This window comes from Salvelinus fontinalis, chromosome 6, assembly GCF_029448725.1.
Source record: "Salvelinus fontinalis isolate EN_2023a chromosome 6, ASM2944872v1, whole genome shotgun sequence".
NCBI classification, from domain to species: Eukaryota; Metazoa; Chordata; class Actinopteri; order Salmoniformes; family Salmonidae; genus Salvelinus; species Salvelinus fontinalis.
Window position 1 is genome coordinate 71,421,257 of NC_074670.1, and position 27,678 is coordinate 71,448,934.

General features: G+C 45.4%; 1 protein-coding gene across 1 annotated transcript in view; it reads left to right on the top strand.

The window, feature by feature from the left end:
- Window positions 1–27,678, top strand: part of LOC129858405 (teneurin-2-like) — a 187,910-nt gene that overhangs the window by 150,446 nt on the left and 9,786 nt on the right. The window contains exon 3 of the mRNA XM_055927606.1: window positions 19,971–20,288. Coding sequence (XP_055783581.1) covers window positions 19,971–20,288 — 318 coding nt within the window. The remainder of the gene's footprint in view (window positions 1–19,970; window positions 20,289–27,678) is intronic.

Sequence of the window (27,678 nt, forward strand, 5' to 3'; positions counted from 1 at the left end):
GTTATGTTTGGGGCTAATACAACATATTACTGAGTACCACTCTCCATATTTTCAATCATAGTGGTGGCTGCATCATGTTACGGCTATGCTTGTAATTGTAAAATAACGGAATAGAACTAAGCACAGGCAAAATCCTAGATGAAAACCTGCTTTAGTCTGCTTTCCACCAGACACTGGGAGATGAATTCACCTTATAGCAGAACAGTAACCTTAATCACAAGGCCAAATCTACACTGGATCTGCTTGCCAACACTCTTCCTGAGTGGCAGAGTTACAGTTTCGACTTAAATCGACTTGAAAATCTATGGCAAAACCTGAAAATTGTTGTCTAGCAATGATCAATAACCAATTTGACAGATTTTGAATAAATCTGAAAAGAATAATGGGCAAAAATTGCACAATCCAGGTGTGGAATGCTCTTAGAGACTTTCCCAGAAAGACTCACAGCTGTAATTGCTGCCAAAGGTGCTTCTACAAATGATTGATTCAGGGGTGTGAATACTTATGAAAATGTGTTATTTCTCTATTTAATTTTCAATACATTTTCATAATTGTCTAAAAACATATTTTCACTTTGTCATTATGGGAAATTGTGTGTATATTTTGAGGAAATTATATATTTATACATTTTGAATTCCACCTGTAAGACAACAACATGTGGAATAAGTCAAGGGGTATGACTACTTTCTGAAGGCACTACATTTGCTTCAAATATTGATATTTGGTTGCGTTTTCAACCAAACAAAACTCAAAATTACTTTTTTGTAAGATAGTCAATAGCCTACTGTTAGCACAGTGATAACACATTATAAAGTTGTATAAATGAACACAATATCTGACATTGTATTCCCATTTGAACTTGAGTGTGCTTTTAGATGGTTGAGATAATAGTGATAACACACTGGGAATTCAATAAACTTTTGGTGGTTTTCTTTTTAGTGGGTGAAAATAGGTTGGAATCTCACTGATCAAAGTAGTTACCAAATATGACCCAATTCTCCACATTGAAATAACATGGTATGCCCAGTGGGTATTTGTTTGCTGCTTTTGCCGAAGCAGCAGTGACTCTTCCTGGGGTCCACACAAAACACAAATCATGACAAGCAACAAAACACTGATAGACAAGGAAAGTCACACTTTAACAGATTATATTTAGAAAGTGACCTACCCAACCCTCTGTGTGTGTGTGTGTGTGTGTGTGTGTGTGTGTGTGTGTGTGTGTGTGTGTGTGTGTGTGTGTGTGTGTGTGTGTGTGTGTGTGTGTGTGTGTGTGTGTGTGTGTGTGTGTGTGTGTGTGTGTGTGTGTGTGTGTGTGTGTGTGTGTGTGTGTGTGTGTGTGGTTTGCCCTACGGGTCAGTCTCGGTCTCAGAGCTGAGAGTCGCCCACTTAATACTTTGTCAAATCCTGTCTCAGCTGTGAAGACGTTAGCTATTTAACACTGGCTAAGGCATATGACACACACACACACACACACACACACACACACACACACACACACACACACACACACACACACACACACACACACACACACACACACACACACACACACACACACACACACACGAGTTGTCACTTACTAGTTGTCACTTGTTTATGCACACACCCTTACAGATCTACAGCATGTCTTTACTGCAGCACGCATGCACACACACCAACATCCTGTTTGTGTTGTCAGACACTCTGTGTGGGACTGGAGATGTGTCTGGACAGGGCCGAGTGTAATGGTTATTTCTGTCCCCTCATAAGGAGGTGTGAGGGGTCCTGTGGTGCAGGGGGAACTAAGAGAGGAGACCTGAGGGAGGAGGAAGTGTTTGACCGTGACACTTCTGTTCATGTTTGCTGTTAACTAGTCGCTGTAGTGCTAATGGTGGTCATAATGATGTGCCATGTGTTCAGTGTGTGTGTGTGTGTGTGTTGAAGCCAACTGTGTAATTTCAGTAATGGCACCACGGACCCACAATCCCCTCTCCCATCACTGTGGTCCACTCCCAACAATGACCTTCATCTCTTTCTTTCTCTCAATCCCTCCATCGCTCATCCCTATCTCTTCTTTCTCTCCTTCTCTCTCCCCCACCATTTTCTTCTCCCTCTCACCCTCTCTACAACATTCTCTCTCCCTCTCACCCTCTCTACAACATTCTCTCTCCCTCTCACCTTCTCTACAACATTCTTTCTCCCTCTCACCCTCCCTACGATGTTCTCTCTCCCACCCACCCTCCCTACATCATTCTCTCTCCCAGCCACCCTCCCTACGCCGTTCTCTTTCTCTCCCTTTATCTTTCTCTCTCCTCTTTCTCCCTCCCTCTATCTCTCTCTCCGTATCTCTGTTTCTCTCTCTCCCTCTTTCTCTCATCCTCTATCTCTCTCCCTCTATCTCTCTCTCCCTCTATCTCTCTCTCTTTCTATATCTATCTCTCTCTCTTTCCCTCCCTCTTTCTCTCCCTCCCTCTATCCTCTCTCACTGTTTCTCTCTATCTCTCACTCTCTCTCTCTCTCTCTCCCTCTCTTCCACTTTGAAGTGGTTATCACTTGATGTACAGAAATACAGAGATGACACGGCCCCACACTCTAAACCACCAAACTAAGGCCAGGAGTTTCATCTCTCTCCCACTTGCCTCCCGCTCTCCTCCCTCGTTCTTCTCATCCCCACACCACCCACGTGCTGGGTTCTCACCATGGAGAGACTTTCTTTCTCCTCCTTTCATCCTTTCTTTTCTGTACTTTCCAACTCCCTCTCTCTCTCATGTCTCCCCCCTCAATATATATACAAAAGTATGTGGAAACCCCTTCAAATTAGTGGATTCGGCTATTTCAGCCACACACGTTGCTGGCAGGTGTATACAGATTTGCACACCGCCATGCAATCTCCATAGACAAATATTGGCAGTAGAATGGTCTTACTGAAGAGCTCAGTAACTTTCAACGTGGCACCGTCATAGGATGCCACCTTTCCAACAAGTCAGTTTGTCAAATTTCTGCCCTGCTAGAGCTGCCCCGGTCAACTGTAAGTGTTGTTATTGTGAAGTGGAAACGTCAAGGAGAATCGTCAAGGAGAATCCACGGCTTAGCAGCGTATTGATAGACCACACAAGCTCACAGAACAGTACCTCTGAGTGCTGAAAAGTGTAGCGCGTAAAAATTGTCTGTCCTCGGTTGAAACACTCGCTACCGAGTTCCAAACTGCAATCTGGAAGCAACGTCAGCACAACAACTGTTCGTTGGGAGCTTCATGAAATGGGGCGCCATCTCTGAGCAGCCGCACACAAGCCTAAGATCAGCATGCACGATGCAAAGCATCAGCTGGAGTGGTGTAAAGTTCACCGCCATTGGACTCTGGAACAGTGGAAACATGTTCTCTGCAGTGATGAATCACGCTTCACCATCTGGGAGTCTGAAGGACGAATCTGGGTTTGGTAGATGCCAAAAGAACGCTACCTGCCCGAATGCATAGTGTCAACTGTAAAGTTTGGTGGAGGAGGAATAATGGTCTGGGGCTGTTTTTCATGGTTCGGTCATTTTAGGGCCCTTAGTTCCAGTGAAGGGAAATCTTAACAAATCTTAGCATACAATGACATTCTAGATGATTAGGTGCTTCCAACTTTGTGGCAACAGTTTGGGGAAGGCCCTTTGTTGTTTCAGCATGACAACGCCTCAGTGCACAAAGTGAGATCCATACAGAAATGGTTTGTCGAGATTGGTATGGAAGAACTTGACTGGCCTGCACAGAGCCCTGACCTCAACCTTATCGGACACCTTTGGGATGAATTGGAACGTCGACTGCGAGCCAGAATGGAAGCAAGTCCTCGCAGCAATGTTCCAACATCTAGTGGAAAGCCTTCCCAGAAGAGTGGAGGCTGTTATAGCAGCAAAAGGGGACCAACTCAATGTTCGACGAGCATATATCCACACACTTTTGGTAATGTACTGTATATTCCGCCAATCTCTTTTTCGTATGCTCTCCTCTCCATTTCCATCTCCCCTCTCCCTCCTCTCCCAATTCTCCCTCCATGTACGTTATGTCTCTTATATCTTTCATTCTCACTCCACTTCCTGGTAACATGTCTTCCTCTACTCACACTGAAGAAGGTCCTGGTAACATGTCTTCCTCAACTCACACTGAAGAAGGTCCTGGTAACATGTCTTCCATTACTCACACTGAAGAAGGTCCTGGTAACATGTCTTCCTCTACTCACACTGAAGAAGGTCCTGGTAACATGTCTTCCTCTACTCACACTGAAGAAGGTCCTGGTAACATGTCTTCCTCTACTCACACTGAAGAAGGTCCTGGTAACATGTCTTCCTCTACTCACACTGAAGAAGGTCCTGGTAACATGTCTTCCTCTACTCACACTGAAGAAGGTCCTGGTAACATGTCTTCCTCTACTCACACTGAAGAAGGTCCTGGTAACATGTCTTCCTCTACTCACACTGAAGAAGGTCCTGGTAACATGTCTTCCTCAACTCACACTAAAGAAGGTCCTGGTAACATGTCTTCCTCTACTCACACTGAAGAAGGTCCTGGTAACATGTCTTCCTCAACTCACACTGAAGAAGGTCCTGGTAACATGTCTTCCATTACTCACACTGAAGAAGGTCCTGGTAACATGTCTTCCTCTACTCACACTGAAGAAGGTCCTGGTAACATGTCTTCCTCTACTCACACTGAAGAAGGTCCTGGTAACATGTCTTCCATTACTCACACTGAAGAAGGTCCTGGTAACATGTCTTCCTCTACTCACACTGAAGAAGGTCCTGGTAACATGTCTTCCTCTACTCACACTGAAGAAGGTCCTGGTAACATGTCTTCCTCTACTCACACTGAAGAAGGTCCTGGTAACATGTCTTCCTCAACTCACACTAAAGAAGGTCCTGGTAACATGTCTTCCTCTACTCACACTGAAGAAGGTCCTGGTAACATGTCTTCCTCAACTCACACTGAAGAAGGTCCTGGTAACATGTCTTCCATTACTCACACTGAAGAAGGTCCTGGTAACATGTCTTCCTCTACTCACACTGAAGAAGGTCCTGGTAACATGTCTTCCTCTACTCACACTGAAGAAGGTCCTGGTAACATGTCTTCCTCTACTCACACTGAAGAAGGTCCTGGTAACATGTCTTCCATTACTCACACTGAAGAAGGTCCTGGTAACATGTCTTCCTCTACTCACACTGAAGAAGGTCCTGGTAACATGTCTTCCTCAACTCACACTGAAGAAGGTCCTGGTAACATGTCTTCCATTACTCACACTGAAGAAGGTCCTGGTAACATGTCTTCCTCTACTCACACTGAAGAAGGTCCTGGTAACATGTCTTCCTCTACTCACACTGAAGAAGGTCCTGGTTACATGAATTCCTCCACTCACACTAAAAACAGGTCCTGGTAACATGTCTTCCTCTACTCACACTAAAAACAGGTCCTGGTAACAATGGAACACAATGGAACCGTAACAATAGCTACAGTACATTCCTTTCCAGAACCATTCAGTATTAATAACAGTTATTTCCACCATTTTGGGGGGTAATGAGGGGGTGACCTGCCGCTCACAGTTTCAGTTCCTTCCTATTCAAGTGGTTTCTTCAACCTAGGAGCCAATCAGGTTGCTGCTTCAGCTCCTCTGGGCCATTATTTTTAAGGCTTGGTTTGGAACTATGTCCCCCTCTGAAGCTTGGATAGGATGGCGCTGTAATTGCACAGTCTAAGCCTACTCATGTGCAGTGTTATACACAGTATGAAAGTCACAGAATGTGTATGAAAGGCATTTGCGTGCTTGTGTGTGTGTGTGTGTGTGTGTGTGTGTGTGTGTGTGTGTGTGTGTGTGTGTGTGTGTGTGTGTGTGTGTGTGTGTGTGTGTGTGTGTGTGTGTGTGTGTGTGTGTGTGTGTGTGTGTGTGTGTGTGTGTGTGTGTGTGTGTGTGTCAAGTTATTCTGCATACTCAGTTTATCTACAGTGCATGTCAAACTGCTAACAAGCCTAAATGGGTTTTTAATGACAAGCTCCAAGACTCTGTACCAGTCAACTCAATATACCACCTGACATTCACACTCCACTCCTACCCCCCCTCTCTCTGTCTCTAGTTAACACTGTAACACACTGTCTCTGTCTCTAGCAGCAGAACTAGTTAACACTGTAACACACTGTCTCTATCAGCAGAACTAGTTAACACTGTAACACACTGTCTCTGTCTCTAGCAGCAGAACTAGTTAACACTGTAACACACTGTCTCTGTCTCTAGCAGCAGAACTAGTTAACACTGTAACACTCTGTCTCTGTCTCTAGCAGCAGAACTAGTTAACACTGTAACACTCTGTCTCTGTCTCTAGCAGCAGAACTAGTTAACACTGTAACACTCTGTCTCTGTCTCTAGCAGCAGAACTAGTTAACACTGTAACACACTGTCTCTAGCAGCAGAACTAGTTAACACTGTAACACTCTGTCTCTGTCTCTAGCAGCAGAACTAGTTAACACTGTAACACTCTGTCTCTTTCTCTAGCAGCAGAACTAGTTAACACTGTAACACACTGTCTCTAGCAGCAGAACTAGTTAACACTGTAACACTCTGTCTCTGTCTCTAGCAGCAGAACTAGTTAACACTGTAACACTCTGTCTCTGGCAGCAGAACTAGTTAACACTGTAACACTCTGTGTCTGTCTCTAGCAGCAGAACTAGTTAACACTGTAACACACTGTCTCTGTCTCTAGCAGCAGAACTAGTTAACACTGTAACACTCTGTCTCTTTCTCTAGCAGCAGAACTAGTTAACACTGTAACACACTGTCTCTGTCTCTAGCAGCAGAACTAGTTAACACTGTAACACTCTGTCTCTTTCTCTAGCAGCAGAACTAGTTAACACTATAACACACTGTCTCTGTCTCTAGTTAACACTGTAACACACTGTCTCTGTCTCTAGCAGCAGAACTAGTTAACACTGTAACACACTGTCTCTGTCTCTAGTTAACACTGTAACACACTGTCTCTGTCTCTAGCAGCAGAACTAGTTAACACTGTAACACACTGTCTCTGTCTCTATCAGCAGAACTAGTTAACACTGTAACACTCTGTCTCTTTCTCTAGCAGCAGAACTAGTTAACGCTGTAACACTCTGTCTCTAGCAGCAGAACTAGTTAACACTGTAACACACTGTCTCTGTCTCTAGCAGCAGAACTAGTTAACACTGTAACACACTGTCTCTGTCTCTAGCAGCAGAACTAGTTAACACTGTAACACTCTGTCTCTAGCAGCAGAACTAGTTAACACTGTAACACACTGTCTCTTTCTCTAGCAGCAGAACTAGTTAACACTGTAACACACTGTCTCTAGCAGCAGAACTAGTTAACACTGTAACACTCTGTCTCTTTCTCTAGCAGCAGAACTAGTTAACACTGTAACACACTGTCTCTAGCAGCAGAACTAGTTAACACTGTAACACTCTGTCTCTGTCTCTAGCAGCAGAACTAGTTAACACTGTAACACTCTGTCTCTTTCTCTAGCAGCAGAACTAGTTAACGCTGTAACACTCTGTCTCTGTCTCTAGCAGCAGAACTAGTTAACACTGTAACACTCTGTCTCTGTCTCTAGCAGCAGAACTAGTTAACACTGTAACACACTGTCTCTGTCTCTAGTTTACACTGTAACACACTGTCTCTGTCTCTAGCAGCAGAACTAGTTAACACTGTAACACTCTGTCTCTGTCTCTAGCAGCAGAACTAGTTAACACTGTAACACTCTGTCTCTGTCTCTAGCAGCAGAACTAGTTAACACTGTAACACACTGTCTCTGTCTCTAGTTTACACTGTAACACACTGTCTCTGTCTCTAGCAGCAGAACTAGTTAACACTGTAACACACTGTCTCTGTCTCTAGCAGCAGAACTAGTTAACACTGTAACACTCTGTCTCTTTCTCTAGCAGCAGAACTAGTTAACACTGTAACACACTGTCTCTATCAGCAGAACTAGTTAACACTGTAACACTCTGTCTCTGTCTCTAGCAGCAGAACTAGTTAACACTGTAACACTCTGTCTCTGTCTCTAGTTAACACTGTAACACTCTGTCTCTGTCTCTAGCAGCAGAACTAGTTAACACTGTAACACTCTGTCTCTTTCTCTAGCAGCAGAACTAGTTAACACTGTAACACACTGTCTCTAGCAGCAGAACTAGTTAACACTGTAACACTCTGTCTCTGTCTCTAGCAGCAGAACTAGTTAACACTGTAACACTCTGTCTCTGTCTCTAGTTAACACTGTAACACTCTGTCTCTGTCTCTAGCAGCAGAACTAGTTAACACTGTAACACACTGTCTCTAGCAGCAGAACTAGTTAACACTGTAACACTCTGTCTCTGTCTCTAGCAGCAGAACTAGTTAACACTGTAACACACTGTCTCTGTCTCTATCAGCAGAACTAGTTAACACTGTAACACTCTGTCTCTGTCTCTAGCAGCAGAACTAGTTAACACTGTAACACACTGTCTCTAGCAGCAGAACTAGTTAACACTGTAACACTCTGTCTCTGTCTCTAGCAGCAGAACTAGTTAACACTTTAACACTCTGTCTCTGGCAGCAGAACTAGTTAACACTGTAAAACTCTGTCTCTTTCTCTAGCAGCAGAACTAGTTAACACTGTAACACACTGTCTCTGTCTCTAGCAGCAGAACTAGTTAACACTGTAACACACTGTCTCTAGCAGCAGAACTAGTTAACACCGTAACACTCTGTCTCTAGCAGCAGAACTAGTTAACACTGTAACACTCTGTCTCTAGCAGCAGAACTAGTTAACCCTATAACACACTGTCTCTGTCTCTATCAGCAGAACTAGTTAACACTGTAACACACTGTCTCTGTCTCTAGCAGCAGAACTAGTTAACACTGTAACACTCTGTCTCTAGCAGCAGAACTAGTTAACCCTATAACACACTGTCTCTGTCTCTAGCAGCAGAACTAGTTAACACTGTAACACACTGTCTCTGTCTCTAGCAGCAGAACTAGTTAACACTGTAACACTCTGTCTCTAGCAGCAGAACTAGTTAACACTGTAACACACTGTCTCTGTCTCTAGCAGCAGAACTAGTTAACACTGTAACACACTGTCTCTGTCTCTAGCAGCAGAACTAGTTAACACTGTAACACACTGTCTCTGTCTCTAGCAGCAGAACTAGTTAACACTGTAACACACTGTCTCTGTCTCTAGCAGCAGAACAAGTTAACACTGTAACACACTGTCTCTGTCTCTAGCAGCAGAACTAGTTAACACTGTAACACACTGTCTCTGTCTCTAGCAGCAGAACTAGTTAACACTGTAACACTCTGTCTCTGTCTCTAGCAGCAGAACTAGTTAACACTGTAACACACTGTCTCTGTCTCTAGCAGCAGAACTAGTTAACACTGTAACACACTGTCTCTGTCTCTAGCAGCAGAACTAGTTAACACTGTAACACACTGTCTCTGTCTCTAGCAGCAGAACTAGTTAACACTGTAACACACTGTCTCTGTCTCTAGCAGCAGAACTAGTTAACACTGTAACACACTGTCTCTGTCTCTAGCAGCAGAACTAGTTAACACTGTAACACACTGTCTCTAGCAGCAGAACTAGTTAACACTGTAACACACTGTCTCTGTCTCTAGCAGCAGAACTAGTTAACACTTTAACACTCTGTCTCTGTCTCTAGCAGCAGAACTAGTTAACACTGTAACACTCTGTCTCTAGCAGCAGAACTAGTTAACACTGTAACACACTGTCTCTGTCTCTAGCAGCAGAACTAGTTAACACTGTAACACACTGTCTCTGTCTCTAGCAGCAGAACTAGTTAACACTGTAACACACTGTCTCTAGCAGCAGAACTAGTTAACACTGTAACACACTGTCTCTAGCAGCAGAACTAGTTAACACTGTAAAACTCTGTCTCTGTCTCTAGCAGCAGAACTAGTTAACACTGTAACACTCTGTCTCTGTCTCTAGCAGCAGAACGAGTTAACACTGTAAAACTCTGTCTCTGTCTCTAGCAGCAGAACTAGTTAACACTGTAACACTCTGTCTCTAGCAGCAGAACTAGTTAACACTGTAACACTCTGTCTCTGTCTCTAGCAGCAGAACTAGTTAACACTTTAACACTCTGTCTCTGTCTCTAGCAGCAGAACTAGTTAACACTGTAACACACTGTCTCTAGCCGCAGAACTAGTTAACACTGTAACACTCTGTCTCTGTCTCTAGCAGCAGAACTAGTTAACACTGTAACACACTGTCTCTGTCTCTATCAGCAGAACTAGTTAACACTGTAACACTCTGTCTCTGTCTCTAGCAGCAGAACTAGTTAACACTGTAACACACTGTCTCTAGCAGCAGAACTAGTTAACACTGTAACACTCTGTCTCTGTCTCTAGCAGCAGAACTAGTTAACACTTTAACACTCTGTCTCTGGCAGCAGAACTAGTTAACACTGTAAAACTCTGTCTCTTTCTCTAGCAGCAGAACTAGTTAACACTGTAACACACTGTCTCTGTCTCTAGCAGCAGAACTAGTTAACACTGTAACACACTGTCTCTAGCAGCAGAACTAGTTAACACTGTAACACTCTGTCTCTAGCAGCAGAACTAGTTAACACTGTAACACTCTGTCTCTAGCAGCAGAACTAGTTAACCCTATAACACACTGTCTCTGTCTCTATCAGCAGAACTAGTTAACACTGTAACACACTGTCTCTGTCTCTAGCAGCAGAACTAGTTAACACTGTAACACTCTGTCTCTAGCAGCAGAACTAGTTAACCCTATAACACACTGTCTCTGTCTCTAGCAGCAGAACTAGTTAACACTGTAACACACTGTCTCTGTCTCTAGCAGCAGAACTAGTTAACACTGTAACACTCTGTCTCTAGCAGCAGAACTAGTTAACACTGTAACACACTGTCTCTGTCTCTAGCAGCAGAACTAGTTAACACTGTAACACACTGTCTCTGTCTCTAGCAGCAGAACTAGTTAACACTGTAACACACTGTCTCTGTCTCTAGCAGCAGAACTAGTTAACACTGTAACACACTGTCTCTGTCTCTAGCAGCAGAACAAGTTAACACTGTAACACACTGTCTCTGTCTCTAGCAGCAGAACTAGTTAACACTGTAACACTCTGTCTCTGTCTCTAGCAGCAGAACTAGTTAACACTGTAACACACTGTCTCTGTCTCTAGCAGCAGAACTAGTTAACACTGTAACACACTGTCTCTGTCTCTAGCAGCAGAACTAGTTAACACTGTAACACACTGTCTCTGTCTCTAGCAGCAGAACTAGTTAACACTGTAACACACTGTCTCTGTCTCTAGCAGCAGAACTAGTTAACACTGTAACACACTGTCTCTGTCTCTAGCAGCAGAACTAGTTAACACTGTAACACACTGTCTCTAGCAGCAGAATTAGTTAACACTGTAACACACTGTCTCTGTCTCTAGCAGCAGAACTAGTTAACACTGTAACACACTGTCTCTGTCTCTAGCAGCAGAACTAGTTAACACTGTAACACACTGTCTCTAGCAGCAGAACTAGTTAACACTGTAACACACTGTCTCTAGCAGCAGAACTAGTTAACACTGTAAAACTCTGTCTCTGTCTCTAGCAGCAGAACTAGTTAACACTGTAACACTCTGTCTCTGTCTCTAGCAGCAGAACGAGTTAACACTGTAAAACTCTGTCTCTGTCTCTAGCAGCAGAACTAGTTAACACTGTAACACTCTGTCTCTAGCAGCAGAACTAGTTAACACTGTAACACTCTGTCTCTTTCTCTAGCAGCAGAACTAGTTAACACTGTAACACTCTGTCTCTGTCTCTATCAGCAGAACGAGTTAACACTGTAAAACTCTGTCTCTGTCTCTAGCAGCAGAACTAGTTAACACTGTAACACTCTGTCTCTGTCTCTAGCAGCAGAACTAGTTAACACTGTAACACTCTGTCTCTGTCTCTATCAGCAGAACGAGTTAACACTGTAAAACTCTGTCTCTGTCTCTAGCAGCAGAACTAGTTAACACTGTAACACTCTGTCTCTAGCAGCAGAACTAGTTAACACTGTAACACTCTGTCTCTTTCTCTAGCAGCAGAACTAGTTAACACTGTAACACTCTGTCTCTTTCTCTAGCTGCAGAACTAGTTAACACTGTAACACTCTGTCTCTAGCAGCAGAACTAGTTAACACTGTAACACTCTGTCTCTGTCTCTATCAGCAGAACTAGTTAACACTGTAACACTCTGTCTCTAGCAGCAGAACTAGTTAACACTGTAACACACTGTCTCTGTCTCTAGCAGCAGAACTAGTTAACCTTATAACACACTGTCTCTGTCTCTATCAGCAGAACTAGTTAACAATGTAACACTCTGTCTCTGTCTCTAGCAGCAGAACTAGTTAACACTGTAACACTCTGTCTCTGTCTCTAGCAGTAGAACTAGTTAACACTGTAACACTCTGTCTCTGCCTCTAGCAGCAGAACTAGTTAACACTGTAACACTCTGTCTCTAGCAGCAGAACTAGTTAACACTGTAACACTCTGTGTCTGTCTCTAGCAGCAGAACTAGTTAACACTGTAACACTCTGTCTCTGTCTCTAGCAGCAGAACTAGTTAACACTGTAACACTCTGTCTCTAGCAGCAGAACTAGTTAACACTGTAACACACTGTCTCTGTCTCTATCAGCAGAACTAGTTAACACTGTAACACTCTGTCTCTGTCTCTTGCAGCAGAACTAGTTAACACTGTAACACACTGTCTCTGTCTCTAGCAGCAGAACTAGTTAACACTGTAACACACTGTCTCTGTCTCTAGCAGCAGAACTAGTTAACACTGTAACACTCTGTCTCTAGCAGCAGAACTAGTTAACACTGTAACACACTGTCTCTGTCTCTAGCAGCAGAACTAGTTAACACTGTAACACACTGTCTCTAGCAGCAGAACTAGTTAACACTGTAACACACTGTCTCTGTCTCTAGCAGCAGAACTAGTTAACACTGTAACACACTGTCTCTGTCTCTAGCAGCAGAACTAGTTAACACTGTAACACACTGTCTCTAGCAGCAGAACTAGTTAACACTGTAACACACTGTGTCTGTCTCTAGCAGCAGAACTAGTTAACACTGTAACACACTGTCTCTAGCAGCAGAACTAGTTAACACTGTAAAACTCTGTCTCTGTCTCTAGCAGCAGAACTAGTTAACACTGTAACACACTGTCTCTATCAGCAGAACTAGTTAACACTGTAACACTCTGTCTCTGTCTCTATCAGCAGAACGAGTTAACACTGTAAAACTCTGTCTCTGTCTCTAGCAGCAGAACTAGTTAACACTGTAACACACTGTCTCTGTCTCTAGCAGCAGAACTAGTTAACACTGTAACACACTGTCTCTGTCTCTAGCAGCAGAACTAGTTAACACTGTAACACACTGTCTCTAGCAGCAGAACTAGTTAACACTGTAACACTCTGTCTCTGTCTCTAGCAGCAGAACTAGTTAACACTGTAACACTCTGTCTCTGTCTCTATCAGCAGAACTAGTTAACACTGTAACACACTGTCTCTAGCAGCAGAACTAGTTAACACTGTAACACACTGTCTCTGTCTCTATCAGCAGAACTAGTTAACACTGTAACACACTGTCTCTAGCAGCAGAACTAGTTAACCCTGTAACACTCTGTCTCTGTCTCTATCAGCAGAACTAGTTAACACTGTAACACTCTGTCTCTAGCAGCAGAACTAGTTAACCCTATAACACACTGTCTCTGTCTCTATCAGCAGAACTAGTTAACACTGTAACACACTGTCTCTGTCTCTATCAGCAGAACTAGTTAACACTGTAACACTCTGTCTCTGTCTCTAGCAGCAGAACTAGTTAACACTGTAACACTCTGTCTCTGCCTCTAGCAGCAGAACTAGTTAACACTGTAACACTCTGTCTCTAGCAGCAGAACTAGTTAACACTGTAACACACTGTCTCTGTCTCTAGCAGCAGAACTAGTTAACACTGTAACACTCTGTCTCTGTCTCTAGCAGCAGAACTAGTTAACACTGTAACACTCTGTCTCTAGCAGCAGAACTAGTTAACACTGTAACACACTGTCTCTGTCTCTAGCAGCAGAACTAGTTAACACTGTAACACACTGTCTCTGTCTCTAGCAGCAGAACTAGTTAACACTGTAACACTCTGTCTCTAGCAGCAGAACTAGTTAACACTGTAACACACTGTCTCTGTCTCTAGCAGCAGAACTAGTTAACACTGTAACACTCTGTCTCTGTCTCTAGCAGCAGAACTAGTTAACACTGTAACACTCTGTCTCTAGCAGCAGAACTAGTTAACACTGTAACACACTGTCTCTAGCAGCAGAACTAGTTAACACTGTAACACACTGTCTCTAGCAGCAGAGCTAGTTAACACTGTAACACACTGTCTCTGTCTCTAGCAGCAGAACTAGTTAACACTGTAACACACTGTCTCTGTCTCTAGCAGCAGAACTAGTTAACACTGTAACACTCTGTCTCTGTCTCTAGCAGCAGAACTAGTTAACACTGTAACACACTGTCTCTGTCTCTAGCAGCAGAACTAGTTAACACTGTAACACTCTGTGTCTGTCTCTAGCAGCAGAACTAGTTAACACTGTAACACTCTGTCTCTGTCTCTAGCAGCAGAACTAGTTAACACTGTAACACACTGTCTCTGTCTCTAGCAGCAGAACTAGTTAACACTGTAACACTCTGTCTCTGTCTCTAGCAGCAGAACTAGTTAACACTGTAACACTCTGTCTCTAGCAGCAGAACTAGTTAACACTGTAACACACTGTCTCTGTCTCTAGCAGCAGAACTAGTTAACACTGTAACACTCTGTCTCTAGCAGCAGAGCTAGTTAACACTGTAACACTCTGTCTCTGTCTCTAGCAGCAGAACTAGTTAACACTGTAACACACTGTCTCTAGCAGCAGAACTAGTTAACACTGTAACACTCTGTCTCTAGCAGCAGAACTAGTTAACACTGTAACACACTGTCTCTAGCAGCAGAACTAGTTAACACTGTAACACTCTGTCTCTGTCTCTAGCAGCAGAACTAGTTAACACTGTAACACTCTGTCTCTGTCTCTAGCAGCAGAACTAGTTAACACTGTAACACTCTGTCTCTGTCTCTAGCAGCAGAACTAGTTAACACTGTAACACACTGTCTCTAGCAGCAGAACTAGTTAACACTGTAACACACTGTCTCTAGCAGCAGAACTAGTTAACACTGTAACACACTGTCTCTGTCTCTAGCAGCAGAACTAGTTAACACTGTAACACTCTGTCTCTTTCTCTAGCAGCAGAACTAGTTAACACTGTAACACACTGTCTCTAGCAGCAGAACTAGTTAACACTGTAACACACTGTCTCTGTCTCTAGCAGCAGAACTAGTTAACACTGTAACACTCTGTCTCTTTCTCTAGCAGCAGAACTAGTTAACACTGTAACACTCTGTCTCTAGCAGCAGAACTAGTTAACACTGTAACACTCTGTCTCTGTCTCTAGCAGCAGAACTAGTTAACACTGTAACACTCTGTCTCTGTCTCTAGCAGCAGAACTAGTTAACACTGTAACACACTGTCTCTAGCAGCAGAACTAGTTAACACTGTAACACTCTGTCTCTGTCTCTAGCAGCAGAACTAGTTAACACTGTAACACTCTGTCTCTGTCTCTAGCAGCAGAACTAGTTAACACTGTAACACTCTGTCTCTGTTTTTCTAATGTCCTCTGTTGCCTGGTGTGGTTCTCACCTTCAACACCATTAGGTTAGCCCTGTGGGTCTACAAGGCAGGCTGTAAACTACACGCATTCACACACACACACACACACACACACACACTCACTCACACACGAGTGTGTGCACAAACACGTGTAAATGCACACACACAAACATCCCCTACCCTCACACTGTTTTCTTTATAATAGCCTCAATGCTGATTATAGAACAGACAGTTGGCTCTACAGCAATATAGAAATATGGTAGCTAGATAGAGTATAGTATATATTCATGATGTTAAAGGATTTGTGTGTTCCTGCTCTCTCAGACTACGTGGAGTTTTCTCCTGTCTTCCTACGATACTTCGTCTCAGGTATGGCCTGTGTAGTTAGGATTGCGTCTCCCAATAGATTTGTAGCTACGTTTAGATCGTTAGGTCTTAGAGATCTACAGTAGCTGTTTTAGTTGTATTCTCTTATTTTTTATTCTCTTGTATCTTTTTTGTCTTAGTTAACATGTAAGGTTTCCCTCTAAAGTCCCTCCTACCATGTAAAGTTTCCCTCTAAAGTCCCTCCTACCATGTAAAGTTTCCCTCTAAAGTCCTCCTACCATGTAAAGTTTCCCTCTAAAGTCCCTCCTACCATGTAAAGTTTCCCTCTAAAGTCCCTCCTACCATGTAAGGTTTCCCTCTAAAGTCCCTCCTACCATGTAAGGTTTCCCTCTAAAGTCCCTCCTACCATGTAAAGTTTCCCTCTAAAGTCCCTCCTACCATGTAAAGTTTCCCTCTAAAGTCCCTCCTACCATGTAAGGTTTCCCTCTAAAGTCCCTCCTACCATGTAAGGTTTCCCTCTAAAGTCCCTCCTACCATGTAAGGTTTCCCTCTAAAGTCCCTCCTACCATGTAAGGTTTCCCTCTAAAGTCCCTCCTACCATGTAAAGTTTCCCTCTAAAGTCCCTCCTACCATGTAAAGTTTCCCTCTAAAGTCCCTCCTACCATGTAAGGTTTCCCTCTAAAGTCCCTCCTACCATGTAAGGTTTCCCTCTAAAGTCCCTCCTACCATGTAAGGTTTCCCTCTAAAGTCCCTCCTACCATGTAAAGTTTCCCTCTAAAGTCCCTCCTACCATGTAAGGTTTCCCTCTAAAGTCCCTCCTACCATGTAAAGTTTCCCTCTACAGTCTCCCCTGGCAATTTAGTCAGTGAAAGGAGTAATTAAAGAGGAGAGGAGCAGTGTAGTGAAGATTCAGCAGACCCTTTTAATCTGGATAATTTCAGTTTTGGTTACCGTCTGTCCTTACATAGGCCTGATGAGTCATGATTAACCCAGCCAGCCAACACAGCTGTCTGATACTTCACTACAAACACAATTATTCAGATCCTTACAGAGTAATGTTTGTGTGTGTGTGTGTGTGTGTGTGTGTGTGTGTGTGTGTGTGTGTGTGTGTGTGTGTGTTTGTGTGTTCACGTGCTCGTGTGTGTGTGTGTGTGTGTGAGCGTGCACATTTGTGTGTGCATGCATGTGTTCCTGTGTGCGTGTGTTTTCCATCCTCTTCTTTACCACCAGCTGATTGGTAGCAATTGCATCCCATCCTATCCTACAATAGTACCTTTAATTAGTATTGAGGATAAATTGGTCCCTTTTCCCTTAATTGCTTTCTCCTCAGTCTTACATTTAATTGGGCTGCAGCGGGTGTTATTGATCCTCTTTGATGTGCTTTAATTTGGATAATTGTATATATTTATTTCAGACGTGACAACTTTTTTAGTGAATTTTTCTCTGGGTCATTTCATGAAATGGGGCAGGGGCTTTACTGCACCAAATCAAATGGACACTGTAGTATCCTGCAGTAGTAGTAGGTTCCTCTAGTCTACAACAGATGGTGAATAGGAGATTTGGAGAACTTAGATCCTTCACGAGAACTCCTCTTGTATCTTTGATAAGGAATGCCTCATGAAGGGTAATGAGGAACAGTATAGGAACAGTAACAGTAACAGTATAGAAACAGTATAGGAACAAGAACCTTATTTGAACAGTATAGGAACATGAAACTATAGGAACGGGAATAGTATAGGAACAGGAACAGTATAGAAACTGTATCGAAATAGAAACAGTGTATGAACATAAACAGTATTGGAACAGTATAGGAAGAGGAACCGTCTAGGAACAGTATTGGAACAGGAACAGTATTGGAACAGGAAATGTACAGGAACAGTAAGAGTATATGATCAGTATAGGAACAGTATAGGGACATGAATAGTATAGGATCAGTATAGGAACAGGATAGGGACATGAATAGTATAGGATCAGTATAGGAACAGGATAGGGACAGGAATAGTATAGGATCAGTATAGGAACAAGATAGGGACAGGAATAGTATAGGAACAGTATTGGAACAGGAACAGTATAGGATCAGTATAGGAATAGGATCAGTATAGGAACAGCAAAGGAACAGGAACAGGATAGGAACAGGAACAGTATAGGAACTGGAACAGTATAGGAACAGTAAAGGAACAGGAAAAGTATAGGAACAGTAACAGTAAAGGAACAGGAACAGTAAAGGAGCAGTAACAGTAAAGGAAAAGGAACAGTAAAGGAACAGGAACAGTATAGGAACAGTAACAGTAAAGGAACAGGAACAGTAAAGGAACAGGAACAGTAAAGGAACAGGAACAGTAAAGGAACAGGAACAGTATAGGAACAGGAACAGTAAAGGAACAGGAACAGTATAGGAACAGGAACAGTAAAGGAACAGGAACAGTATAGGAACAGTAAAGGAACAGGAAAAGTATAGGAACTGGAACAGTATAGGAACTGGAACTGTATAGGAACAGGAACAGTAAAGGAACAGGAACAGTATAAGAACAGTAACAGTAAAGGAACTGGAACAGTATAGTAACTGGAACTGTATAGGAATAGGAACAGTATAGGAACAGTAAAGGAACAGGAAAAGTATAGGAACAGTAACAGTAAAGGAACTGGAACAGTATAGGAACTTGAACAGTATAGGAACAGTAAAGGAACAGGAAAAGTATAGGAACTGGAACAGTATAGGAACTGGAACTGTATAGGAACAGGAACAGTAAAGGAACAGGAACAGTAAAGGAACAGGAATAGTATAGGAACAGTAACAGTAAAGGAACTGGAACAGTATAGTAACTGGAACTGTATAGGAATAGGAACAGTATAGGAACAGTAAAGGAACAGGAATAGTAAAGGAACAGGAAAAGTATAGGAACAGTAACAGTAAAGGAACTGGAACAGTATAGGAACTGGAACTGTATAGGAATAGGAACAGTATAGGAACAGTAAAGGAACAGGAATAGTAAAGGAACAGGAACAGTATAGGAACAGTAACAGTAAAGGAACAGGAACAGTATAGGAACTGGAACTGTATAGGAATAGGAACAGTATAGGAACAGTAAAGGAACAGGAACAGTAAAGGAACAGGAACAGTATAGGAACAGTAACAGTAAAGGAACTGGAACAGTATAGGAACAGTAAAGGAACAGGAATAGTAAAGGAACAGGAAAAGTATAGGAACAGTAACAGTAAAGGAACTGGAACATTATAGGAACTTGAACAGTATAGGAACTGGAACTGTATAGGAATAGGAACAGTATAGGAACAGTAAAGGAACAGGAATAGTAAAGGAACAGGAAAAGTATAGGAACAGTAACAGTAAAGGAACTGGAACTGTATAGGAATAGGAACAGTATAGGAACAGTAAAGGAACAGGAATAGTAAAGGAACAGGAAAAGTATAGGAACAGTAACAGTAAAGGAACTTGAACAGTATAGGAACTGGAACAGTATAGGAACTGGAACTGTATAGGAATAGGAACAGTATAGGAACAGTAAAGGAACAGGAATAGTAAAGGAACAGGAAAAGTATAGGAACAGTAACAGTAAAGGAACTGGAACAGTATAGGAACTGGAACTATATAGGAATAGGAACAGTATAGGAACAGTAAAGGAACAGGAATAGTAAAGGAACAGGAAAAGTATAGGAACAGTAACAGTAAAGGAACTGGAACAGTATAGGAACTTGAACAGTATAGGAACGGGAACAGTATAGTATGCAAAGACAGATCCTAATTTCAGATATCCTGAGTCATTCTGTACCTTAACCTTCTATCGCCAGAGTTAACATGGTGTGTTTATGCTTATAGTACTGCATGCGTTTGTGCTTGCTTGCCTGCTTGAATCCTTGCACTAGTGCATGCCGTGACACAAACTCCTTTCTCTCACACAGGCGGTCACTTTCACACGCTGGCTGAACTTGGCGTTTGCGACCCAGCGCCTGTTCACCCTGCAGCCCCAACCTACTGTCCTGACCTGGGCCTGCTCCAGAGAGGCTACTCCCTCAGCGCGGGGTCAGACCCTGATGCAGACTCTGAACCAGAGGGGCCCCTGTCCCCAGAGAGAGCCATCCAGCTGTGGGGAGGAGGACCAGTAGGAGGACCAGGAGGAGGAGTGAAGAGCAGACATAGCTCAGGATTGTCCAGCAGAGAAAACTCAGTGCTCACACTCACTGACTCAGACAATGACTACAAGTCTGACCATGAATCAGGTAGGAGAGATATTGATTGATTTGCATTTTTGGTTGGTTGACTGGGAGAGGTCAGGATAGGGTGAGGTCGGCGATAGGGTGAGGTTGGGGATAGGGTGAGGTTGGGGATAGGGTGAGGTCAGGGATAGGGTGAGGTTGGGGATAGGGTGAGGTTGGGGATAGGGTGAGGTCAGGATAGGGTGAGGTTGGGGATAGGGTGAGGTTAGGATAGGGTGAGGTTGGGGATAGGGTGAGGTCAGGATAGGGTGAGGTCGGCGATAGGGGGAGGTTGGGGATAGGGTGAGGTCGGCGATAGGGTGAGGTTGGGGATAGGGTGAGGTTGGGATAGGGTAAGGTCAGGGATAGGGTGAGGTCGGGAATAGGGTGATGTCGAGATAGGGTGAGGTCGGGATATGGTGACGTTGGGATAGAGTGAACTCAGGGATAGAGTGAGATCAGGGATAGGGTGAGATCAGGGATAGGGTGAGATCGGGGATAGGGTGAGGTCAGGATAGGGTGAGGTCGGGGATAGGGTGAGATCGGGGATAGGGTGAGGTCAGGATAGGGTGAGCTCGGGGATAGGGTGAGATCGGGGATAGGGTGAGGTCGGGGATAGGGTGAGGTTGGGGATAGGGTGAGATCGGGGATAGGGTGAGGTCGGGATAGGGTGAGGTCGGGATAGGGTGAGATCAGGGATAGGGTGAGGTCGGGATAGGGTGAGGTCGGGATAGGGTGAGGTCGGGGATAGGGTGAGGTCGGGATATGGTGACGTTGGGATAGAGTGAACTCAGGGATAGAATGAACTCAGGGATAGGGTGAGATCGGGGATAGGGTGAGATCGGGGATAGGGTGAGGTCGAGATAGGGTGAGGTCGGGATATGGTGACGTTGGGCTAGAGTGAGATCAGGGATAGGGTGAGATCGGGGATAGGGTGAGGTCAGGATAGGGTGAGGTCGGGGATAGGGTGAGATCGGGGATAGGGTGAGGTCGGGATAGGGTGAGGTCGGGGATAGGGTGAGATCGGGGATAGGGTGAGGTCGGAATAGGGCGAGGTCGGGGATAGGGTGAGATCGGGGATAGGGTGAGGTCGGGATAGGGTGAGGTCGGGATAGGGTGAGATCAGGGATAGGGTGAGGTCGGGATAGGGTGAGGTCGGGATAGGGTGAGGTCGGGGATAGGGTGAGATCGGGGATAGGGTGAGATCGGGGATAGGGTGAGGTCGGGATAGGGTGAGATCAGGGATAGGGTGAGGTCGGGATAGGGTGAGATCAGGGATAGGGTGAGATTGGGGATAGGGTGAGATCGGGGATAGGGTGAGGTCGGGATAGGGTGAGATCAGGGATAGGGTGAGGTCGGGATAGGGTGAGATCGGGGATAGGGTGAGATCGGGGATAGGGTGAGGTCGGGATAGGGTGAGGTCGGGATAGGGTGAGGTCGGGATAGGGTGAGATCGGGGATAGGGTGAGGTTGGGGATAGGGTGAGGTTGGGGATAGGGTGAGGTCAGGGATAGGGTGAGGTTGGGGATAGGGTGAGGTTGGGGATAGGGTGAGGTCAGGATAGGGTGAGGTTGGGGATAGGGTGAGGTTAGGATAGGGTGAGGTTGGGGATAGGGTGAGGTCAGGATAGGGTGAGGTCGGCGATAGGGGGAGGTTGGGGATAGGGTGAGGTCGGCGATAGGGTGAGGTTGGGGATAGGGTGAGGTTGGGATAGGGTAAGGTCAGGGATAGGGTGAGGTCGGGAATAGGGTGATGTCGAGATAGGGTGAGGTCGGGATATGGTGACGTTGGGATAGAGTGAACTCAGGGATAGAGTGAGATCAGGGATAGGGTGAGATCAGGGATAGGGTGAGATCGGGGATAGGGTGAGGTCAGGATAGGGTGAGGTCGGGGATAGGGTGAGATCGGGGATAGGGTGAGGTCAGGATAGGGTGAGCTCGGGGATAGGGTGAGATCGGGGATAGGGTGAGGTCGGGGATAGGGTGAGGTTGGGGATAGGGTGAGATCGGGGATAGGGTGAGGTCGGGATAGGGTGAGGTCGGGATAGGGTGAGATCAGGGATAGGGTGAGGTCGGGATAGGGTGAGGTCGGGATAGGGTGAGGTCGGGGATAGGGTGAGGTCGGGATATGGTGACGTTGGGATAGAGTGAACTCAGGGATAGAATGAACTCAGGGATAGGGTGAGATCGGGGATAGGGTGAGATCGGGGATAGGGTGAGGTCGAGATAGGGTGAGGTCGGGATATGGTGACGTTGGGCTAGAGTGAGATCAGGGATAGGGTGAGATCGGGGATAGGGTGAGGTCAGGATAGGGTGAGGTCGGGGATAGGGTGAGATCGGGGATAGGGTGAGGTCGGGATAGGGTGAGGTCGGGGATAGGGTGAGATCGGGGATAGGGTGAGGTCGGAATAGGGCGAGGTCGGGGATAGGGTGAGATCGGGGATAGGGTGAGGTCGGGATAGGGTGAGGTCGGGATAGGGTGAGATCAGGGATAGGGTGAGGTCGGGATAGGGTGAGGTCGGGATAGGGTGAGGTCGGGGATAGGGTGAGATCGGGGATAGGGTGAGATCGGGGATAGGGTGAGGTCGGGATAGGGTGAGATCAGGGATAGGGTGAGGTCGGGATAGGGTGAGATCAGGGATAGGGTGAGATTGGGGATAGGGTGAGATCGGGGATAGGGTGAGGTCGGGATAGGGTGAGATCAGGGATAGGGTGAGGTCGGGATAGGGTGAGATCGGGGATAGGGTGAGATCGGGGATAGGGTGAGGTCGGGATAGGGTGAGGTCGGGATAGGGTGAGGTCGGGATAGGGTGAGATCGGGGATAGGGTGAGGTCGGGATAGGGTGAGATCAGGGATAGGGTGAGATCGGGGATAGGATGAGATCAGGGATAGGATGAGATCAGGGATAGGGTGAGGTCGGGATAGGGTGAGGTTGGGATGGAAAGAGTGTGAGAAAGTGTGAGATCGAATGAAGACCTGTGCGGGTGGGAGGGGGAAGTTGTGTGAAGGACTGTGCGGGTGGGAAGAGGAAGTTGTGTGAAGGACTGTGCGGGTGAAGGGGGAAGTTGTGTGAAAGACTGTGCGGGTGGGAAGAGGAAGTTGTGTGAAGGACTGTGCGGGTGGGAAGAGGAAGTTGTGCTGTGCGGGTGGGAAGAGGAAGTTGTGTGAAGGACTGTGCGGGTGGGAAGAGGAAGTTGTGTGAAGGACTTTGCGGGTGGGAAGAGGAAGTTGTGTGAAGGACTGTGCGGGTGGGAGGGGGAAGTTGTGTGAAGGACTGTGCAGGTGGGAAGAGGAAGTTGTGTGAAGGACTTTGCGGGTGGGAAGAGGAAGTTGTGTGAAGGAATGTGCGGTTGGGAAGGGAAGTTGTGTGAAGGACTGTGCGGGTGGGAGGAGGAAGTTGTGCTGTGCGGGTGGGAGGAGGAAGTTGTGTGAAGGACTGTGCGGGTGGGAAGAGGAAGTTGTGTGAAGGACTGTGCGGGTGGGAAGAGGAAGTTGTGTGAAGGACTGTGCGGTTGGGAAGGGGACGTTGTGTGAAGGACTGTGCGGGTGGGAAGAGGAAGTTGTGTGAAGGACTGTGCGGGTGGGAAGAGGAAGTTGTGTGAAGGACTGTGCGGGTGGGAAGGGTCAAGTTGTGTGAAGGACTGTGCGGGTGGGAAGGGGAAGTTGTGTGAAGGACTGTGCGGGTGGGAAGAGGAAGTTGTGCTGTGCGGGTGGGAGGGGAAGTTGTGTGATGGACTGTGCGGATGGGAAGGGGAAGTTGTGTGAAGGACTGTGCGGATGGGAGGGGAAGTTTTGTGAAGGACTGTGCAGGTGGGAGTGGGAAGAGGAAGTTGTGTGATGGACTGTGCGGGTGGGAAGGGGAAATTGCGCCACACAACTCCTGTGGATTGTTTTTTAACTAGGCAAGTCAAATAAGAACAATCTCTTATTTACAATGAGTAGTCCAAACCCGGACATTGCTGGGTCAATTGTGCACCGCCCTATGGGACTCCCAATCACGGCTGGTTGTGATACAGCCTGGATTTGAACCAGGGTGTCTGTAGTGACGCCTCAAGCACTGCGATGCAGTGCCTTAGACCGCTGCGCTACTCGGGAGCCCCCGTGTTGCTGGCAATCTGGTGTGATCCATGATTGTTTGGTGGATTGATTATAAGGATCTGGACTCTTATGGCTATTGTGAAACCTTCATAGATAATGTCTCATCTTCATCATGAAGAGATCTTACTAGTTTGTCAGATTGATCATGACATGTTTTTAATTAGTACAACTATTGTTCATGTGTCTGTTTCTGTTCATGTAGGTGTTTTCACCTCGCTTGTGTGTGTGTGTGTGTGTGTGTGTGTGTGTGTGTGTGTGTGTGTGTGTGTGTGTATGTATGAGTGTGTGTGTGTGTGTGTGTGTGTGTGTGTGTGTGTGTGTGTGTGTGTGTGTGTGTGTGTGTGTGAGTGTGTGAGTGTGAGTGTGAGTGTGAGTGTGAGTGTGAGTGTGAGTGTGAGTGTGAGTGTGAGTGTGTGTGTGTGTGAGTGTGAGTGTGTGTGTGTGTGTGTGTGTGTGTGTGAGTGTGTGAGTGTGAGTGTGAGTGTGAGTGTGAGTGTGAGTGTGAGTGTGAGTGTGAGTGTGAGTGTGAGTGTGTGTGTGTGTGTGTGAGTGTGAGTGTGAGTGTGTGAGTGTGAGTGTGTGAGTGTGAGTGTGTGTGTGAGTGTGTGTGTGTGTGTGTGTGTGTGTGTGTGTGTGTGTGTGTGTGTGTGTGTGTGTGTGTGTGTGTGTGTCATCGTAAACCTTTCCACGGCTGTGTCTGACGTGTCGATAGAGGTTAATGAAGAGTGGATGTAATAAAATCAAGGTGATTAGTTGAAGTCTCACAACAGAGGCTGGGAGAGCGTTGTCGTCAGAGACATTTTTCCAGCTTCCTTTCTGATGGCGGCCATCAAACTACTGAGTAACACCTATCAAACACATGGAGACATACAGAGGAAAACAGATATGCATAACACACACACACACACACACATACACACACACATACACACACACATATATACACGTGCACACACACGCATTATCTTTGAAACACATAGAGAAACACCTTTCTGAGAGGTGATGGTTTCATTTGGCTGGCTGATAATTGCTTTGTGGCTGATTGCCAGAATAATCTCTGAGCTGTAAATATCAGCTGTAGATTCTCTCTATCACACTCACACACACACATACACACACACACACACACACACTCTCTAACATAGGGCAAACAGGAGGATTTTTCAAGGTCTTGTGGGAGGACTTCTAAAATGTAATGATGTAATCATTTGCTATCAGAATAATGTAATATTCTTCAAAATATCACATGGTTTAATTCAACTTGAATAAAGAGTAGTTAGACAACTTACGGATCACACCTTTAAATCTATTCTGCAGTGTTATGTGGATAAAAACAATGCAAACATGAGAGAGGGGGAGGGAGAGAGAGAGACGGAGAGGGGGAGGGAGAGAGAGAGACAGAGAGGGGAAGGGAGAGAGAGAGAGAGACAGAGAGAGGAAGGGAGAGAGAGAGACAGAGAGGGGGAGGGAGAGAGACAGAGAGGGGAAGGGAGAGAGACAGAGAGGGGAAGGGAGAGAGAGAGAGAGACAGAGAGGGGAAGGGAGAGAGAGAGACAGAGAGGGGAAGGGAGAGAGAGACAGAGAGGGGGAGGGAGAGAGACAGAGAGGGGAAGGGAGAGAGACAGAGAGGGGAAGGGAGAGAGAGAGACATAGATGGGGAGGGAGAGAGAGAGACAGAGGGGGGAAGGGAGAGAGACAGAGAGGGGAAGGGAGAGAGACAGAGAGGGGAAGGGAGAGAGAGAGACAGAGATGGGGAGGGAGAGAGACAGAGAGGGGGAAATGGAGAGAGAGAGAGAGAGATGGGGAGGGAGAGAGACAGAGAGGGGGAAATGGAGAGAGAGAGACAGAGATGGGGAGGGAGAGAGACAGAGAGGGGGAGGGAGAGAGACAGAGAGGGGGAGGGAGAGAGATAGAGAGGGGAAGGGAGAGAGAGAGACAGAGATGGGGAGGGAGAGAGACAGAGAGGGGGAGGGAGAGAGACAGAGAGGGGAAGGGAGAGAGAGACAGAGAGGGGGAGGGAGAGAGACAGAGACTGGGAGGGAGAGAGAGACAGAGGGGGAGGGAGAGAGACAGAGACTGGGAGGTAGAGAGAGACAGAGACTGGGAGGGAGACAGGCAGAGACTGGGAGGGAGAGAGACAGAGACTGGGAGGGAGAGAGACAGAGACTGGGAGGGAGAGAGAAAGAGACTGGGAGGGAGAGAGACAGAGACTGGGAGGGAGAGAGAGACAGAGACTGGGAGGGAGAGAGACAGAGACTGGGAGTGAGAGAGACAGACTGGGAGGGAGAAGGAGATTAATTGAAGAAAAAAAGTATATGAGCAAATTCGTTAGTTGTTTTGTTGTTTTTTTTGGGGGGGGGGTAGATCAGCTTTAATATTGAAGATAGATTGTGACTTCCATCAATGTAATTGTCTGCAAAATGTCCAATCCCCCATATATATTTTTGTATATTTATATATGAAATAGATAAAAGGACCCATCAAAGCCAGCAGCGTACTGTATGTCAGAGAGGAGAACATATTTCTCCTTTCCTTGAAACGTATAAAGAACTTAGGCCTTGCTTAGGCTTCCTGAAAGTAGGCTATAAGATAATGAATTGACAAGGAGAGTATGAAGGTGACTACTATGAAAATATAAACAAATACAGACATATGTCCATAGCCTATTTATCAGCATTGATTAGTCTATAAATTAAAAAAAGATTCCTTATCAAATTATACTTTGCCAGCTAAAGTGTATCAACATGAAAATATGACTATTTAAATGGTTTTGATGGTTATTTTATTTTCATGGCGGTCTTCATTCATAACCGTCAGTTACACGGTTATTCAATTACCATCACACCGCAAGTGTGCGGTGTGTGTGTGTGTGTGTGTGTGTGTATGGCGTGTGTGTGTGCATGTGTCTGTCAAAGGCACATAGAAATCTGGAGGAGAGGCAGAATAGCAACAACATCATACATACATTCACACAGTCACACAGTCACATACTCACACAGCCACACAGTCACACAGTCACACAGCCACACAGTCACACAGTCACACAGTCACATAGTCACACAGTCACATACTCACACAGCCACACAGTCACACAGTCACACAGTCACATAGTCACACAGTCACATACTCACACAGCCACACAGTCACACAGTCACACAGTCACATAGTCACACAGTCACATACTCACACAGCCACACAGTCACACAGTCACACAGTCACATAGTCACACAGTCACATACTCACACAGCCACACAGTCACACAGTCACACAGTCACATAGTCACACAGTCACATACTCACACAGCCACACAGCCACA